The 18,163-nt window shown below is 44.5% G+C and overlaps 1 protein-coding gene and 1 long non-coding RNA gene across 7 annotated transcripts in view; one reads left to right on the top strand and one right to left on the bottom strand.

Moving 5' to 3' along the window:
• FAM117A (family with sequence similarity 117 member A) overlaps nucleotides 1-18,163 on the top strand; it is a 55,576-nt gene that overhangs the window by 14,033 nt on the left and 23,380 nt on the right. For 2 of the 5 annotated variants that reach the window (XM_075911322.1, XM_075911324.1), the window contains one exon: nucleotides 5,458-5,582. The exons of 1 other annotated variant lie outside the window; for it this stretch is intronic. Coding sequence is in view for 1 of the 4 variants with exons in the window: in XM_075911320.1 (XP_075767435.1) it covers nucleotides 10,259-10,382 (124 nt within the window). In the remaining 3 variants the exon portion in view is untranslated. Of the gene's footprint in view, nucleotides 1-2,566; nucleotides 2,655-5,457; nucleotides 5,583-10,221; nucleotides 10,383-18,163 lie in introns of those variants that run through there. 2 more of the 5 variants (XM_075911323.1, XM_075911320.1) reach the window with 2 other exon arrangements.
• Nucleotides 13,243-18,163, bottom strand: part of LOC106731804 (uncharacterized) — a 32,855-nt gene continuing 27,934 nt past the window's right edge. For both annotated transcript variants that reach the window (XR_012898018.1, XR_012898019.1), the window contains one exon: nucleotides 13,243-17,677. This is a non-coding gene — a long non-coding RNA (uncharacterized LOC106731804). The remainder of the gene's footprint in view (nucleotides 17,678-18,163) is intronic.

Genomic DNA, 18,163 nt, shown 5'->3' with positions numbered 1-18,163 from the left:
GAGGGTATGGGAGGGTGTTGTGACCTGGAGAAGAGTGGGGTGCAGAGGATTTAAGTGGTGACCTGGGGCAGGGAGTGAGTATAGGGAGGGGATGTAGTACCAGAGGCAGGCACTGGTAGGGAGGTGCTTGCCTAGGTGGCACCTGGTCAGCAGTCCTGTAGGATGCTGAGACAGGCTCCCTGACTGCCAGCAGCCCCAGACCGCTCAAAGTGGCGGACTGTTCCTCGTGGCTCTCTGGTTTGGCCACCCAAGTAGGGTTGAGGGGGTGATGCTTTGCATGCTGCACCTGTGCCCAGTACAATTCTTAGCTCCTATTGGCTGGAAACTGGCCAATGGGAGCTGAGAGATTTTGCTGGGAGCAGTGGCAGTGCACAAAGCTGCCTCCCCCTCGCCCTGACCTTGAGGGCCCTGGCAGAACAGTTCACAGACTGGATCTGGCAGCTTAGCAGGCTGGATTCGGCCTATGGGCCATATCTTGCCCACCACTGTCTTAAATTAACTCTTTTCCTTTCTGCTATGTAATAACATGTACTACGTCGTGTATTACCTGTTTCAGAATACCTCATTTTTATTAGGGCTTAACGGCAAAGGTTCCTCTAAATTCAACATGAGCCAGATCAGACTGAAGTATCTTAGGTGTGTGGTGAATAATCTGTCAAAGTCTCTAATTTTAAAAAATGACATCAGTAATACTGTTTTACATTCTATAGAGGTTTTCATTTCAAACCATGTGAATGTACAAACTAGAGAAAAGCAGCCATCTTTGGAAGATGGAGCTGGTAGGCAGGTAGCCATTTTATGTAATAATTTACAGTGGGTGAGAAGAATTCTGTTCAAGGACACTGAAGGAAAAATCCTGGTTCATACAGAACCATGAACTTTGAAGTTGTCTTGATCTGCTGAGCATAGAAGTGCATTAAACTATGATTTGTCTCCCTCCCACCTATAGTAAACAACAAGGAATTTACTTAATCTCACTCAGGACTTCTGTGCTAGACAAGAAGGGTGGTACTTTAGCTGGATCTGTTCTGTCTGAGATTGCTTGTCAGTCCCTCAAGTGAAGCTGGCCAACTCAGAGTCAAGGAGGGGGAAATGTTGAGTTGTTTTTTTTAGGGTGTGACTCAGAGCAATGAGAGGAGACAAACCTGTTACACACAAACAGACACTCCTACACATATGGACTATAAATACTGAACATAGTGCTGAACAGACTGGGTGCTTTCTTTGAGACAATATTGACTAGATCAGCACTTTGCCTCAGATACCATCAGACAGATTCGATAGATTCTGATGCAGCATTTGCTCTTCCTGATGAAGTAGCTGGCATTCTGGGGTTCTTCAAAAAGAAAAATTGGGGGAATGGCAGTTGGCTGACTGTATGAGATCTCTGCAGTAGATTAGTTCTGCTTCTTCACTGTTAAGGATTGGAAGGTTAAAGAAACATCAGGATTAATAGAAACCAAGAGATACAAAACTTGGGTTCTTAACCTATGGCCCTTCAGCACTTACAATAAGACTGCATCATGTCTGCTGCTGTTTCATAGCACAGCATTCTTATGAGAAATGACTGCATTGCTTAGCTATATTTAGGTGCAGCCTCCAGGATCTAGCACATCAGAAACATAACTGCTTTGCCTCTGCCATACTCAGCTGTGGCAGTGACTTCTGGAAGTACAGCAGCCTTCGAAGAGGGCTACATGTTGTCCAAAATGCACAACATGTAGATGTTGGCTCCTATGACAATAGAGACAGAACTTCAATCCTGGGATGGTCAATCAGATTGAGGAGAGATTTTAATATAGCTGTCGCCCTCTTGATGAATAATAGCAAGTTGTTTTCCCATTATGAGGTAATTTGCAACCCCCTGGCTTTAGGAAGATGCCAAGTACTGCAACTATCAGCCTTGTTAATGATCATCTCAATCCCTTTCCTAACCATCCTCCTTCCTTCCAGGTCTTTTCTCTTCTTGGGGAGCTCTGCCTTAAAAGCCTTACATGTCATAGGGTGTTGATGGAAAAAAGGTAAATCATGGCTCCAGGAGACCCTTATGTGTAAGGCACTATGGCTGTGTCACTATAATCTCATAGTATAATCTCTCTTTACAGTGATGGAAGGATTTTTTTCTGTTACTGTAGGAACTTCATTTCCTTGAGTGATAGTAGCTAGGTCAAAGGAGACTGCCTTCCATCATCCTAACTGCATCTACACTGGGGATTAGCTCATTGTAGCTACAGTGCCCAAGGGTGTGGATTTTTCCATCCCTGAGTGCTGTAGCAGCACAGCCTAACTTTTTAAAGTGAAGACCAGGCCTCAGAAGCTAGGAGAGGAAGAAACAAGTTTTGTGTGTGTGGTGTTTTTTTTGTTTGGGCTTTTTTTTGGGGGGGGGGGGGAGAGGTTGGGTGGCTGGATCAGATTGGGAAACTATCCTGGGGTAGTGCTTCCCCTGAAAGTAGCAAAATTAAACTGCATCCCCTCTGCAGTCTGCAAATACCTCAGCTGTATTTATAACACATGATCTGGTTACCTCAAGTCCTGGGACACATCTGTATTACATCTATTCTGCCAGAGTGAAACGACAGGGCAAAAAAGCCAGGCTGAAGTGGCATGAAGTATGATAATTTCTACAACTGGACACAAATTGAAAACTTTTAAAGGTGAGATTGAGCTTTCACAAGGTGTGGAATGATTAAATGATAAGGGATTAATAGAAGGATAAAGCTACCAGTCAAAATGTGTGACAAGAGAATGCAAGTCACAGTTGGCCTCTGTTCAGCATTCTCAATTCCATTCTTCACTGTAGTCTTATTATGGAGCTGTTCTCTTACCCACATGCCCTCGTCAGCTCCTGCTCCATTCTTTCTTGTATCTTGGCACTCCCAGCGGACTTACATGCATCTTCAGTTCTTTAACACTATTCCCTATGGAACTTGATAGTAAAGTGTAGTTATTTCCAGGGCCACTGGTTTGCTCTTAAAGGGCTTTGTGTACAAAAGAAGCAGAAACAACTCAGATGAGACCATTTCTAACTTTTTTTTTTTTTTTTCAATTTCATACTCATGTTTTGGAGGTGTGGACCAGGATTCTGTGTGGTCTGACAAAGGCTCTGGACTCTATAACAGGAAGTTATGGTACTGAGATCTCCAATGAACTGAGGAGTACCTGTAGAAACGGCATACAGCAGAAAAGAGCCATTTAGGAATATGTAATATAATTTTTCCACTGCCTTCAAGATAATGGTGCAGTGAATAAGGTCAATAGTATGTCCTCTCTAGGAGAGGACAGGAGAGTATTATTATCTATGAATTATCTTGTGTTTACTCTAGCCCCTACAAACCTCAATGATGGACCACAACCCCATAGTGGTAGTTGTTTTACAAATACAGCAAAAAGGTGGCAGATTTGAACTTCCGCCGATGGAGATCCTAAATCATTCCTGCCTAGATGTGAGCTCCCACACAATCAGTACTCTTGCATCTTTTCTTTATAGTATGAAGTGCTAGGAGAGGCTAGGCCTAGGGTATCTGAGCTCCCATACAGTGTCTGATTCTATAATACCCGTAGTTAGGAGTGATTGGACTCATAGGTTTTAGAGGGATAGCAGTGGGTGGATATATTTTTATTTTAAAAACTTTAGTAACAAAATTGTAGCTGATATTTCATGTGTGGTTTAATTAGTCATTCTGTGTGTCTCTCATTCCTTCATTAACTTGAAGTATTGCAAAGCACACATGCATACTCTCTGTAGAGAGTTCTTCTTGAAATAACAGGATGTTTATGTTCAATGCAAGAGTCTGATGTTCAGAGTGTTCCCCGTGCAAATGAAAGCAGTCAGCCTTGTGACTAGGTAGACCAAGGAAGAGGCTGTGGAACATTATTCTGTTGTGATATCTGCTAATGAAGTTCAACTATTCACGACCCACAGATCAAATTTTCTTGCCTCCAGAAAGGCTGCAGTGGAGCACTGGCTACTTTGCTACTTCACTTCTTTCCCCTCTTCTCTTATCTAGTTAAGCCATAGCTTCCCAGTTTCTGCTGCGTCTGCATGAGATATGTATACCACACCCGTCTCTCTGCTCATGAACCATCCCCTCCTGTTTGCACCCATTGGGAAGCAGAAAAATTATATCTGAAACCATAAGGCATAATCTGATCCCAGGGTGGGACAGGCAGGGAAAGTGTTTGTAACCAATTGGCTGCTAGCTTGAAGGTTGATCCCATACCTTTCAGTTCAGACTAGGACACAAAAATATTTTAGTAGCTTTATATAAAATGAGTCAATATAGCTATGAAGTTCAAATGAAAGCAAGAGCAGAAGAGATGCTCTCAAATGATGATTGGAAATTGGAGGAGTGAGACAGATAGTCAAAGGCTCTTTGAGATTGTGGGAGAAGCAAAGGACAAAGAAAGTCCTTGCACTTGAAGGGATGAAGAAATGGAAAGTATATTAGTTCTAGGAGTCATATTTTCAAAATGTCTCAGGAGATTTCCACATGTTCAGCCTTATTGGAGGGCTAGATTTTCAGCACACAATCGCTCACGCTGTGATTAAGGATGTTAAATATTGATTAATTGAACAGTTGATTAACCTCATGAATTCTTATCGGTTACTTGACTATTCTGTAGTCCCCCGGCGATGGGGCCAGCAGCCAGTGTGCTCTGGCCTCACTCCTGAGGAGCCCCTTGCCATTCCACATTGGTGCCTCTGTAACAAACCACCTCTCCCTAGTTCGAACTAGGGTGGTAGTGTAGACATACCCTGGCTGATACAGAGGCGGGGGGCGGGGACGTGGGTCTGAGCTCCCAGACCCAGCATGAGTCAGAACTGAGCTGGGCTGCCTGGCTCCTAATACACTTTAAATGCAGAGCCACAGCCACATGAACCAGGACTGAGCCATACTGCTGACCAGCCTGATAAAACATTTACTGGCAAGGGGGAAATGCATGTAGTCTATATAGCAAAATCCAGGGCAGCGGTGAAAATTTGGCTCTGATGAATTCTGAGTTCTCTTTAAAACTCTGGCCTACTTGAGTGGAAGAGGTAAGGAGGGGAATAGAAGCAGACAAGTGTTGTGCAGAAATAAAATACCATTCTAAATATCACTTCTGCATTCTGATTTCTGTGGGCAGACCCTTGCATCCATGCAGACCTTTTAAATTTACCTGTGAGTACAGGAAGTCTGTCCATGGATCTGATTTGCAGGATTGGGACTTACTTTTGTGCTGAATAGAGTCTTTTCAAAGAAAATGATATCCCCAAACTCTTGAAGTTAGCTAATTTCAGCTATTACTGTAAATGGTGTAAATTGTAGAAAACTGGTGTGAAGGCGTATATGAATAATCTTAAAACAATAAGTGAGGCTAACAGCAGAGAAAGAAACTATCAAGTATAATTAATAAGAAGTTTATGCTGATGTGCTGTTTGTCTCAATTCCTTATTCCCTATTTTAAAATATTCAGGGTTCCACTTACTCTCCAAATACAGAAGAACCCGTGCCGAAGCTGTCATGCCATCATTTGATGGTGTTTTGCAGTACACAGAGTTTGTCAGAAAAGATGCACCAGGCACAAAACCAAGACTATATGTAAGTGTTGCATATCTGACCTATGACTGTATAAAGTAATTAACCTGCCTTGTGGTACCAATAGTGTGTTAGTTTGTTCACTGCCTGGCTCTGGTAGTACCCCTGTACATGGTCATTAAGGGGTGGGGCATCTGCATTTCCTGGCATTTGCGAGGTTCATCCAAATCATTAATGATGATTGAATGTATTTAAAATGTAGCTTAACTTCCTGTGTGTATTTGTCTCTGTCTTTTCTTAGAGGATCCAAAGAGAGTAAGCTGGGAGTATAAAGCAGAATGGAACCAAATTCATCCACTGCAGTTGACAGTTAAAACTAGGTCTGAATTTGACCCAGTGCATTTAAGCGCTTTCGTCATGTTCCTGTGATACAGCTTTTAAATATTTCATGTGATTTTTGACTTTTGTGTGATTTCTTTTAAAACGGTAGATTTTGAGGTGTTTGGAATGCTGTGGCAGGTAGGTGATAGCAAAATAAAATATATTAATAATATGGGGCCTAACCTTGAAGTCTCTTTTTATTTAGTAGGATTTGACCTATGTGTATTATCACCATGTATTCACATGATAGACTGACATACTGGATCCTCTTGGATTTTCTCTTATTTTGTACAGGCAGCCTAATGTTCCTGTTTTTTCTCCTAATGTTTAATCCCTCCATTATTAATAAAGCCCTGTACTACAGTGATTTCCCTTCAGAGAGGGACTGGGGCACTGGATGGGACAGTCTTTGGAACCTGCTCCATCATTTATTTAGAGCCATTTCAGTATATGCATTCTTAGGCATCTAATTAGGAAGTAGCACAGTATCTCCCAGAAATACAGATTGCAGCCATTAAAGTCCATTTGAGTTGAGGGGATTGCAGATTGGAAAATTGGGATCTAGAGAGAAAGGGTCTGATAACTTTTGGCAACAGGAGCTGGATTAGACCCTAAAACCCGGACTGGGACTCAAATCCTGAATGTACAGAACATCATCACTAAAGGCTTGTATACTTAGCATAAGCATGAGTTACTCTGGTTTGAAAGCAGCACATGTTGCATAGAGATGTAATAGTGTAGTCGATTAACCAGTAAGCAAAAGATTGTTAATGGTATAAACTATACGCATTTCTCCCCACCCCCCCTTGGCAGTATTTTTTTTTTTTTTTTTTTTAAAGCAAGCTGGCCAGCAGCCCAGCCTGCGCCAGGTCCAGGACCTACCCCCTGCAGCTCTGCATTTAAAGTGTATTAGGAGCCAGGCAAGCTGACAGCCTAGCTCAGGTCCAGCTCATGCTGGGTTTGGGAGTTCAGCTCCATCCCAGACAGGCTGCTGCCATCCCACGGTTTTTAAACTAGTTCTCATCTGACACCCCAGAGACAGCAGCACAGAGTGGCAGGAGGCTTATTTGGAGTGGGGCCAGAGCGCACGGACTGCTAGACTCATCCCCAGGGACTACAGAATAGTAGAGTAATCTCATGAATTCTTATAGATTAAACAACTGTTCAGTTAACTGATTTTTAACATCCCTAACATTGCACTAGTAGTGCAAGCCCTACCATATGCTGGCATCTGCACTGCTGCAAAGCCCCAAGGCAGAGGTGCTATCTACTAGTGCAAAAATTGCTAATGTAGACAAACCCTAATCTATCACTTAAACCAACATGGTTTTGCCATCGTGCGTTTCTGACTTGTGTTTATCATGGTGGTAGCTGAATAAATTTACAGAAGTGTATTGGCTTTTCTGCTTTATTTTCTTTCTTTCCCTTGTTATTAACCTACCACATCTAAAAAAAATTTGAGGGAGGAGCTACACTGAGAGAACACTCCTGGATTTCACCTGGAAGAAGGCAAAAGCTTTAATCCCTCGAGTTATAAATAAAACTCTCTCCTTATCCATTTTTGCTAGTTTAAAGACAGAGAATGCACATTTCACTGACTAGAATGGGAACAGAGTTTGGCTAAAATTGGGTGCTTTTTAAAATCCCAGCCTTACACTTCAAAGGCTGAAATGCATTGCAGGTCAATGGCCTGAACATGAGGTCAGCCATTAGGAATCCTGAGTTCTAATCCTGCCTGCTAACTTGCATGGTCACAAGCAAGTCATTTAAACTCCTTCCTGCTTTAAGTATTACCTTTTCTTTTGCAGTTAGAGAACCTTGAAAGTGTCTCTCGGAGATTGGAACGATAAATATTTATACACAGCTTTGAAACTATAATTGCTAAGTATTTTCATTACTGATTTGTTCATAAACAGCTTTGTAGTCACCAAGAGTCCAGCCTTCTTCACACAAATCACATCAATTCAAAGAAAATACTGTAAGCGCTTCAGGAAATTGGTATTAGAAATAGCTAAGTTATTTGACATGGATGATGGCATAAGTTTATTATTAATGGACCATTCAGTTAAAAACCATGTTACCCTAAGTGGATACAAAAATACCCTCTTCCAAGCAGATTTCATGCAGTTATGAAATTCTACAGCACTATTTTAGTATACTCCCGCCTCCTCTCTACTTTACCAGTCATTATTAGGGCAATTAGAATTGCTTGAGAGGCGACTGAAAGGGTGTCCTTTTAATTTCTGTTCTTGCATAATTATTTTCCCTATAAGTAGTATCTTTTAAACAACCCATCACCTGCTTCTACGTAATAGCCTAAAATTTTCAAATATTTTCCTTAGCAGACAATACTTTCCTACCCCACCTTGATAGCTTTTATTCTAGAATTTCTGATGTTGGGACAGCTTTTACTTAATTATCAAACAATATGGCTACGTCTACACTGGCATGAATTTCTGGAACTGCTTAAAACGGAATACTATTCCGTTTTCAGTTTTTCCGGAAAAGGAGCGTCTACATTGGCAGGCTGCTTTTCCGGACAAGCCCTTTTTCCAGAAAAGCGTCTGTGGCCAATGTAGACACACTTTTCCGGAAAAGAGCCCCGATCGCCATTTTCACGATCGGGGCTTTTTTCCGGAAAGGACTACTGGGCTGTCTACACTGGCCCTTTTCCGGAACAGTGTTCTGGAATAAGGACTTATGCCCGAGCGGGAGCAGAATAGTTTTTCCGGAATAGCGGCTGATTTTGTACAGTAGAGCATTGTTGCTTTTCCGGAAATTCAAGGGCCAGTGTAGACAGCTCGCAGCTTATTCCGGAAAAGCAGCTGATTTTCCGGAATAAGTGGCCCAGTGTAGACACAGCCTATATGTTCAGGACCTTCCAGCACTGTGGTGTTTCTCCAGCTCCATCACAGTGCTAGCAGTATAAAACATGCTCTCCTTGAAGCATTTTCTCTATGAAGTACAATGTTATATGGAATATTAAGAAAAATGGATTTAGTTATTTCTAATTGTTTGAGACTTTAGTTTCATTTTTAAAGACCCCTAAGAATAGCATGCTAACAGTGGAACCTGTTAAGCTACCCTTCCCTCTTTCGTTTTGTGGTAACTCAGTAGCTGGGGAACGAGTGATTTAGAGGCTTTGTAGAAGAAATGAAAGCCTAAGTCAAAGTGTTCAGACTTGACCTAGCAATGACTGACAGTACTTTCTGACAGCTAGGCAGTGAGGCTCACAGGCAGGGAAGTATATGGGGATGCTTGCTATAACTGTACTGTGAATAAAGTACAGTACTCCAGAATTAACTTTTTCCTATGCCAATCTTTGTTCCTTATTCAAGGTCATGCAAGAACTACTAATAAAGGATTGTTTTAACTGCAACCTTCTTATAATGAAATGTTTTCTTTGTAAAAGAGGATCACTGCAAGTAAAGATTTTGTTGCACTAAAAATAGAAGTCTAATACCCCCAAATTCCTAATCAGATGGTGTTTCTATTAAATACTTAGAGAAGATAATCCACTACATGTAGCATCAAATGTGCTCAAACCTTTTACATTACTTTGCAGACAGACCCAAAACTTTTTGTGAGGGGTGCAGTTTGGCAGATCTGTTACTTTGTCCTGCCATAAATGACCAGTGATTAAACTCTCACTCCTCTCAGGAGCTCGCAGCCCTTGCTGGTCCCTCTGTCCACACTTTTTAAGGTGGTGGTACATGAACTAATGCAGCTGAGGAAGTGCTGTTCGACTGCAGGAAAGCCAGGAGCCCCCACCCCGCTGATCATCCCTGTCTGTGCACGCTGTAGGGGTGGTTTGCCCTCGTGCTGCTGCTCAGCCCTGCACGAGCCCGGGGCTGGGACCCGACGCTACAGACTCACCTGGCGCTGCACGGGCTGGGGGCGGGGCCTTAGTATCGCCTACGTTCTTGATTGCTCACTGGGCAACATGTGCTGCGTTTCTGATTGGCGCCTGCCGTGAGGGGCGGGACGCTCTATAGAGATTCCGATTGGATTCGGAACAGAGGCGGGCCTTCCGTAGGCATCGCTGTTTGGGATTGGTCGCTGGGGAGGGCGGGTAGCCAATCTGGTGCTGCTTTAAGTGTTTTCCGGCGCGGATAGGCGGAGAGCGGGATGTTATCATTTCTTCCTCTCTCCTGATTGGGCCGTGCGCAAGGGGCGGGACGTTCCGCCGGTCTCCGCCCTCGCAGCCAAGGCCCGGCTGCCATTGGCCGGGGGCGGGGCCGGCCGGCGGCGCGGCCCAATGGCAGCGGGGTGCGTCGGGCCGGCCGGCCCCCGAAGCGCTGATAAGTGGCCGCGCGAGGCGGGGGGCGCTGGTTCGCGCGGGCGGAGCGGGGCCGGCGATGGCGGGGGCGGCCGGGGCCTCCTGCTGCCGGGGCGGCGCGGGGGGGCTGCAGCCGCTGCGGGCCACGGTCCCCTTCCAGCTGCAGCCGCGGCGCGGGGCGGGCGGAGACGGCGGCCGGGCAGGTACTGGGGGGAGGGGCAGGTGAGGGGGGGCAGGTACTGGGGGGAGGGGCAGGTGAGGGGGGTCCCCGGTGCTAGACAGGCCCCGCCCCTCCCCCCGCCCAGCTGTGTCCGCGGGGGCCCGTCCGCGCCCCCCCCGCCACGTGCCCGGGGTCCCGCCCCCCCGTAGCCGGGCCGCGCCGGGGTCAGGCGGGGCCTGCGGGAGCCGGGTCTGAGTCCCGGGGGCTCCTCGCTGCCTTGGCCAAGGGGCGACGTTTCCTTCGGGCCGCGGCGCAGGGCGTGGGGCTGAATCCAGCCCGGGCAGCGCGGGCTCCGTTTGCCGAGCCGTGCACGAGAGGCGGCAGCAGAGCCCTTCCCCTCGGGCCTGCAGGGCGATGCAAAGCGCCGCCGCCGTTGACCCAAGTTCTAGCCGGAAGGTTGGCTGGGGAGGCTTCTACTCTGCTTGCTTAGGTTGAGTTTTGCAGGGTGTTCTACAGAGTTGTAGGGGAGCTGGTTTGTAATGCTGGGAAAGTAGCTTATTTCTGCAAAAGCGACGAGGGGTCCTGTGGCACCTTAGAGACTCACTGAAGTGTAGGAGCATCAGCTTTCGTGGGCAAAGACCCACTTCACATGCATCTGACGAAGTGGGTCTTTGCCCACGAAAGCTTATGCTCCTACACTTCAGTTAGTCTATAAGGTGCCACAGGACTCCTCGTCGCTTTTGCAGATTCAGACTAACACGGCGACCCCTCTGATACTTAGCTTATTTCTAGTGGCTAGATAACATGGCAGCAATCGGTGATAAAATACTTAATCTGTATTTATCATCTGGCACTGGCTTGGTTATGATGGCATAACTCTACAGGGGTCTCCAATTATTTGCCTTGAATTTCCCATCTTTAAAAAGGAAACAAGGTACTTTCCCTTACAGGAATGGTTAGTAGGGTTGCTTAATGTTTGTAAAGAGAATGCAAACCCTACAAAGTGTGCTATTATCAACTTGGCAAGATGGAGAACAAACTGACAATGATCCCACCAGCATAGGGATTAAAAACTCCTGTGATCTTGGCTAGAACCTCCATTCTCAGCTTCAGAGTTCGTTTCAGATTTAAATCGGAACCATATCAGCTGCTTTCCTGAAGGGATGGGTAGAAAGTGCCACATCTTAGTGTAAACAGCTGATGAAACTTGCAGCTACAGTCTCTTTATTCTATCCAGATCCTCAACCTGAGCAGAGAGTGGCTTTGGCTCTATCCACAAGAACATAGTGTTCAAATGGCTGATGCTGATTCAGGTTTAAACTGAAGTTCTATATTTGTGGATGTTGCAGGTTCCTGGGACTGATTAACAATGGGGATGATTAACATTTTTAGACATTTCTCCTGTAAGTGCATTATTTCCATAGCATATCATGTCTTTTGTATCGACTATCCTGTGCCCTGGATATTCACTACATAATGTTGGCACTTGGCATGCTGTTTTTAAAAGGGAAGTAATTTGAATCCTTACCAAGTACTGTGTTAGGGAAAGCAGCATTGGCTAGAGCTAGGGATCATTCTGAGACTTGGTTTGTTTTCTGCAACTGACTTTGAGAGAATCACATGGTTTCCTACAATAGGGATATTCCTAAAATAAGGATATTTACTCGCCTTTGTAAAGCACATTTAGATTGAGTAATGGAAGTTCTCTGTTCAGATTATCAATATAAGAAAAGTACATGAAATGAGAACCTACTTGTGAATGCTTTTTAAATACAAGTTGAGTGGGTGGAAGTGAGTAATGAGAACCTGGAATGGGTGAGATATGGAGGAAAAAACACTTGAAGTGTAAGGAGTGGGAGGTTTGAGACCAGAAGCAAAGGTATAGTAGAGCAAGAACTAAATTATCCAGAAGGTATTTTTAACAGCATTAAAACAATTTTGGTAGATACAGTAAATTTAAAATTTCATGTGGGTATTCTAATTACATGCACAAATAAGGAGCTTTCATTTTGGGGGTCTTGGGGCTAACAGATCTTTTTTGCACATTTGCCTGTTTGAGGAAGGGGAAATTTGTTCTTTACTTTTGCATTATAACAAGTTGCCTTATTTTAAGATGGCTTTAGATCACAATTAAAAGAAGCTAAACTGGAAAGATGCATCTGGAGTCACAGTACATCCTATTGCTGGGTTCATTTGACTTGATACGGGAGCAATAATTTAAATTAATTTGTATTATAAGATCCCAAGCTGCATTGCTGAGGTATCTCTACATTCTTTTTAAAAAAATCACTTGGTATAACCTTGGAGAGTTTGAGAGTGTGTGGAAATGTATTTCCCTCATGATTGCTGGATTGCATGATTATTTCTAGGGTTGCCCATGAATGCTGGGCTGCTGCTGGAATCTTCCTTCCTCGATGAACATGGAATGAGCAGCATAATGCTTATTTTGGACTAAACAGAGGATTACATGGACTTTTCAAATAGCAAGGAAAATTGGTCACATTTTGGCCTACTAACCTAGACAGTACCCATTTGAAATGCTTTTATATTTGGTTTTATGCACTAGTTAAATCTACTTTAGGGTGGGTGAGAAGCAATCACTTCTGTAAAGTGAGAATTTGTGATTGTTCCTCACTTGTTATGCATTTCGTTATTTGAGACTTATAGCAATCATTTATTTTTCTGCCACTGTGACTGTTATTATTGATCAAAGAAGCCATTCGAGTATTTTCCCCAATTTACATTTGAAACGAGTTTGAATTACACGACACATTTCTTGGAGCACTAATCCCCCCCCCCCCCCCGCCACCTCTACCCTGAAACTGAAAGGAAACGGCTGTGAATACGCAACTTATCATTCGGCAATCTGAAAACATAGAAAATTAAAACAAAACTTTATTGGGAAGTTAGGACAGGTATAGCTGCTGGATGCATTATGCAGTCTCATTGTGGCTCTTTACTGCTGGGTGACATGGCATTAGATGCTGATAGGTTTACTGAAAGTGAGAAGGCTGGAAATCCATTGACATTCTGTTCAAAAACAGGAATTGCTGATCTTCATTTCTTCTTGGCTTTGTGCCCTCACAGCTCAGGCTCTAGCAGCTTGAATGTTTCCTCTTGATCATAATCCATTTCATGTACATTTGAGATGCATTTAAATTTTCATTGCCATGCCCCAGTCACCGTTTATGCAATAAGCCTCAGTTTACCATGCGTACGTGTGGGAGCTACTGGCTGTGGTTTAACTACAAACTTTTACTGTTCCTAATTCTAAAACTCTCTGCAATCTTGGAATCTCCATGCTGGAATCTGTTGCTATCAGTTTTTTCCTCCTTCCTGTGCCCTGGCTTATTGGATGGCTCATGAGTGGTTTGGCTGCTAGCCTTCTGAGGTGGGTCACTCTTAAAAAGCTGAATCCTGGCAGTTTCTCCAGTCCTAGCTGTCTCTTTCCTTGGCTTTGATGCATTTACAATCCAATATGTAGGGCTGGGGAAGAGACCTTAGTGAGCCAGGCTGATTCTGCAGCTGCTCTGTTCACAGAAAATCCCACTGAAATAAAATAGGGAGCAGCTGTTGAATCTGCCCCTTAAAAAGCTTCTGCTAAATTGCATAGCTCTTCTGCAGTGCAGGAGCCAGGAAAACAATTCTGAGAGGGGAAGGGTTTGTTGTTTAGGGTTTAGAAGTCTTCACGCTTTGAAGTTTCTAGTGTGTGGCAGTGAAGGTAGCCATAGTAGTTTTGTTTATCCCTTATCTCTTCAATGGTGTGGCTTATGCTGGTAAGGTCGGTAAATTATTACCCTGTCTGAAGATCCTATTCAGATATGAGCCAGACCCACATCTACTCTCTCCTTTTACACTGCTTACAGGACTTGGGAGACAGCTGTTGCTATCGAAATCCCATAGGTACAGTAAGTCACGAGCCTCTGTTCTCACAAAGATGGAGTCAGCGCTGTGGAAATGTTGAGGGTTATTTCAGTTCTCTGTAGACAAAGCTGCGCTGTGTGAAGCTCCCTCCAGTTGTTTCCTTCAAAGTATGTTCCAAGCTCCCCACTGGAAAATGTCTCTGCTCAGTATCCAGACTCTGAGCTCCACACGGACCTAAGAATGCGTTTCTACATACTTTATGCTTGTCAGTCTTCTGGGATGAGAACCAGCCAGTCCTGGCTTTCTGGAGATCTTGCACCAGGTGGCTTAAATTTGGCTTTCTAATTGTCTAAAGTAAATTGTTGAGATCTTCTGAGCTTCCTCTTTGCCAGACTGACCATTGGCAAAGGCAACTATTTAAGAAAGCTTGGATCTTAATGTATGTGGCAGCATTGGGGTACCTGGTGCTTTATACATGTAAGTGCACCAGCCCACCCTTCTGCTGAGCTTGCCGTCTACCTTAGACAACACACAGGTAAAAGGTGGGGATGGAGCAGGGCACCCTAAAAACAAAGTAACTTAATAGTTATGTTAGTAGTCCTAGTGATATATTTCCTGTATATGTATTTGAAATGTCTGTCTGTCCGTGTGTGAGTCCATTTGTTCAGGAACTGTTTCCAAAAGGTAAGAGCTAGGACCACCAAGTTCAGTCCGCAGCTTTATCTTATAACGTAAAGTAAGGTCAGGGTTTGGTTGTGCCAGGGTAGTGGGATATGCATGGTATGCAGTTGTTTTGTAGCAAATGGGAAAGAGAGAGGGGTGTGATAGCAGGAACAGTTATACTCATGCACGATCACGGGGGGGGGGGGGGGGGGCAGCAAGCACAGAGACATGAATGACCACAGGGGGATGGCAAGCATGACCTCTGTCACCCTCGGCGAAAACTGGCAGGCACGCCATGCAGGTCTGTGTCTCCTTCCCCCCCTTTCTCCCTGGCTCTGGGGAGAAGCCAGCAGGTGGGGTGCATGACTCCCACTGCCCCAGGGAGAAGCCGGTGGCCTCCCTCACCCACTCCCCGGCCTCCCCACCCTGTGCCCTGTAAGTCTTCTAGTTAAAAATAACAAGTTTTTGTTTGTACTGTAATGTAAACTGTTAAGGTCAGGGATGACTGGTTAGCAGTGCACAGGTGGCCACAGACTGTTTTTAGGGGAGTCTTGGAGGAAAGGGAGGGTGTTTATTGGCCCGCTGGAGGGGAGATTATCATATAGGGAGTGGTATGACAATGTGCATAAGAGGTGGGAATGTAAGTCTGTATTTGTGGCAGTGTCGTGCATGAGAGGGAATAGTGTAGAAATGCAGAGGGTCTTAACCTGCTCATGCATGTAGCTAGGGTTGAGGGAGAGTGTTGGTTAGGGATGACTTTTCAGTTTCCGCATCTCCTGTCAGCTTAATAGAGCCAGTATTGGTAACATGAGAAATTATAGACAGTATCACTCACTGGTAAATATTCCCTTTTTTTACTGGACGCACAACTTTCCTCTGTCCTATAGCTTATAAAATTACTAGCAGATGTACCCAGCATTGCTTGGGTCCTTAACTGTACTGATGGTTGGGATGTTTTTTGGAAGTGAAAAGGAAAATGTGCATGCTGTATTTTCATGATTGTATTGGGGAAGGGCTTGGGGCGGTGCAAAGCAGGGAAGCTGGTAGGTGTGGGGTAGGGCTCAGAAGGGGTTGAGGTTCAGGAGTCAGGGCAAAGGGCAGGAGGTGCGGGAGGCCTCTGGGCAGAGGGGTGAAGGTGAATAGTGAAAGGGATGGAGGGAGCTGGAGTGAGAACAGAGGGTGGGAAGCTCGGGGCAGGAGCGAGGTGGGAGTGCTGTCCTCCTGGTATGCTCTGAACAGCCCCCTCCCTTTCCATGTTATGGAAGACAGTCCTATTCCAGGCATTTCCCATTGTCCTGCTACATCCATATCCTGACCTTGCTTTGTCAGGATAAGAAGCAGCTGCATACCTAATTTGGTCCTAGCTTGTACTGTTTAGGAGGAGTTCTTGAATTAACAGACAGATGGACTTACCAACAGACAACTGCACTCTCAAATATATATTTAGATAGTGTTTCTTTAACTTTTCAGGAAATTTCTATTAACTGATATGACTTATCTAGCTGGATTTTGTTGCTTGCTCTCTGAATTTGCCTTAGTTGAGCTGCTGAATCATTTTCTGGCTGCATAGATCTCGCTAAATGGCGAAGAACTGAGCGAATTGGCATGATAAAACTTGATTTGGTATCAGTGTGAAACCATGGCTGGTGAATATCATAGATTTAACTGGTTGGGGTACTGTTTCATATGCAGTTAAGTCTAGTTAAGAATAAAACATTGTATAGGAGGAAAAATCTGTACCACTTGAAAGCATTCGCTTGTGTACTTTGTCTATATGGTAAAGATAGAGCAGAGCCTGGGAATCCATTAATATTTCTCCTTCTTGCCTTCCTCCTTATCTCTGCCGCAGCAGTTCTATCATGAACTTGAAGGCCTGTTTGATGTAGTAACTGGATATTTGCTGCAGGGTTCCAGTGTGCACCCTGAGGGCACACACAAGCTTTCATTACCAAAAGAGTGGCCCAGGTGTTGGTGTTTTTTTCTGCTGTTGGGTTTCCTTTATTCTGTTGAGTAACACCTGTAACTTTCCCAGCTGCATTTATGCAGGGGTGCCAGAGTTCGGCCTACAGCCTGCCACTCCTCTTTAATATGTCCCTGCACTTTGGTGAAGATTTGCTCCATACAAGTGACTGCTTCGAGCAAATAAAGCGTTGCATGCTGGAATCCGTGTGCTGCAGCCATTCTTTCTTTCACATAAGCTGTGGCCAGTTGTCTGGTCAGTTTAATGCCAGTTAGCTGGAAGTCAGATGGCTTTGTGGTAATTGTGAGAGGGGTAATTCAAGACACACGGCTCATGGAATGAACTTCGGTAATAATGGTCAACAGTAGAGCGTAACTTGGATTATGCTGTGCTGTGTCACTTGCACACAAACTCTGCTCAGCCAAACTGAAGGAATAAAACTGAACTTGAGAGTCATGGGGCATGCTGCTGTTTTTTCCCTCTTAGGGGCTTGTGAAGCGTGTATGGATTGACAGGATTCAAGGGGTTGGGGACTGGGAGGAAGCTGTCCAGAAAGGAAATGCCTTATGGATTGGCCTGAAAATGGGAAGATCTCATGCTGATACTCATGCTGCTGCTCTAGATAAATACAATCCAGTCAGTTCTCTCTTCTATTAAATATGGCTGCATATGGTATAACGCTGTGCCATGAGGCCAGATGCAAAATGCAGGCTGTGTAATGTTTAATGTAGAACAAGTTTCTCGTGAGCAGGGTAATCAGAGCCACTTCAGAGTAGTGGTGTCTTCATTTAATGTGGATCATACCTTCACTGGAAACTGGCTGCCCTCAGCTTGCCGGTCTCTTTACAGGTCTGGGAAGGGGAAAATAAGGGATGTGATCCATCTGTCGTTATTTTTGACTTGTGTTGACAGTTCTGTATCAAAGTAGCTGCTCCTTCCTTTAAAAATGCAAGATATTCTTTAAAATGCTGCTGCTTGGGTAAATTTGAGATTAGCGTGCCCTAAAGGCATGGGATGGCTTTTATGGGCTATCTCACTAGTTTCCTTGAGATGGACTTCTGGATTTGTGTGTCTGGATCCTTTCTTCTCCATCAGAATTTAAACAAAGGATTTTCTGGTGGTCTACCGACGTAGTACAGTGATGTTGCTCTGAGTATGGTACAGATCCAGAACCACTGGAGACTCCGATCTGTCAGGGACTGGGACTATCAACTCTTAAATCCAAAGATTGTTTTAGTTTTCATTTGTACCGCACCTAGTCTGTTGGTATTCTGATGTCAGTTGAGGCCTCTAAGCACTGTGTCTCCTATGTAATAAAATAACTTTTCTTGTGACAA

The sequence above is a fragment of the Pelodiscus sinensis genome, chromosome 29 (assembly GCF_049634645.1).
Source record: "Pelodiscus sinensis isolate JC-2024 chromosome 29, ASM4963464v1, whole genome shotgun sequence".
Taxonomy (NCBI): domain Eukaryota; kingdom Metazoa; phylum Chordata; order Testudines; family Trionychidae; genus Pelodiscus; species Pelodiscus sinensis.
The sequence above is the reverse complement of the archived record's forward strand: the minus strand, read 5'-3'. Positions and strand labels throughout refer to the sequence as shown.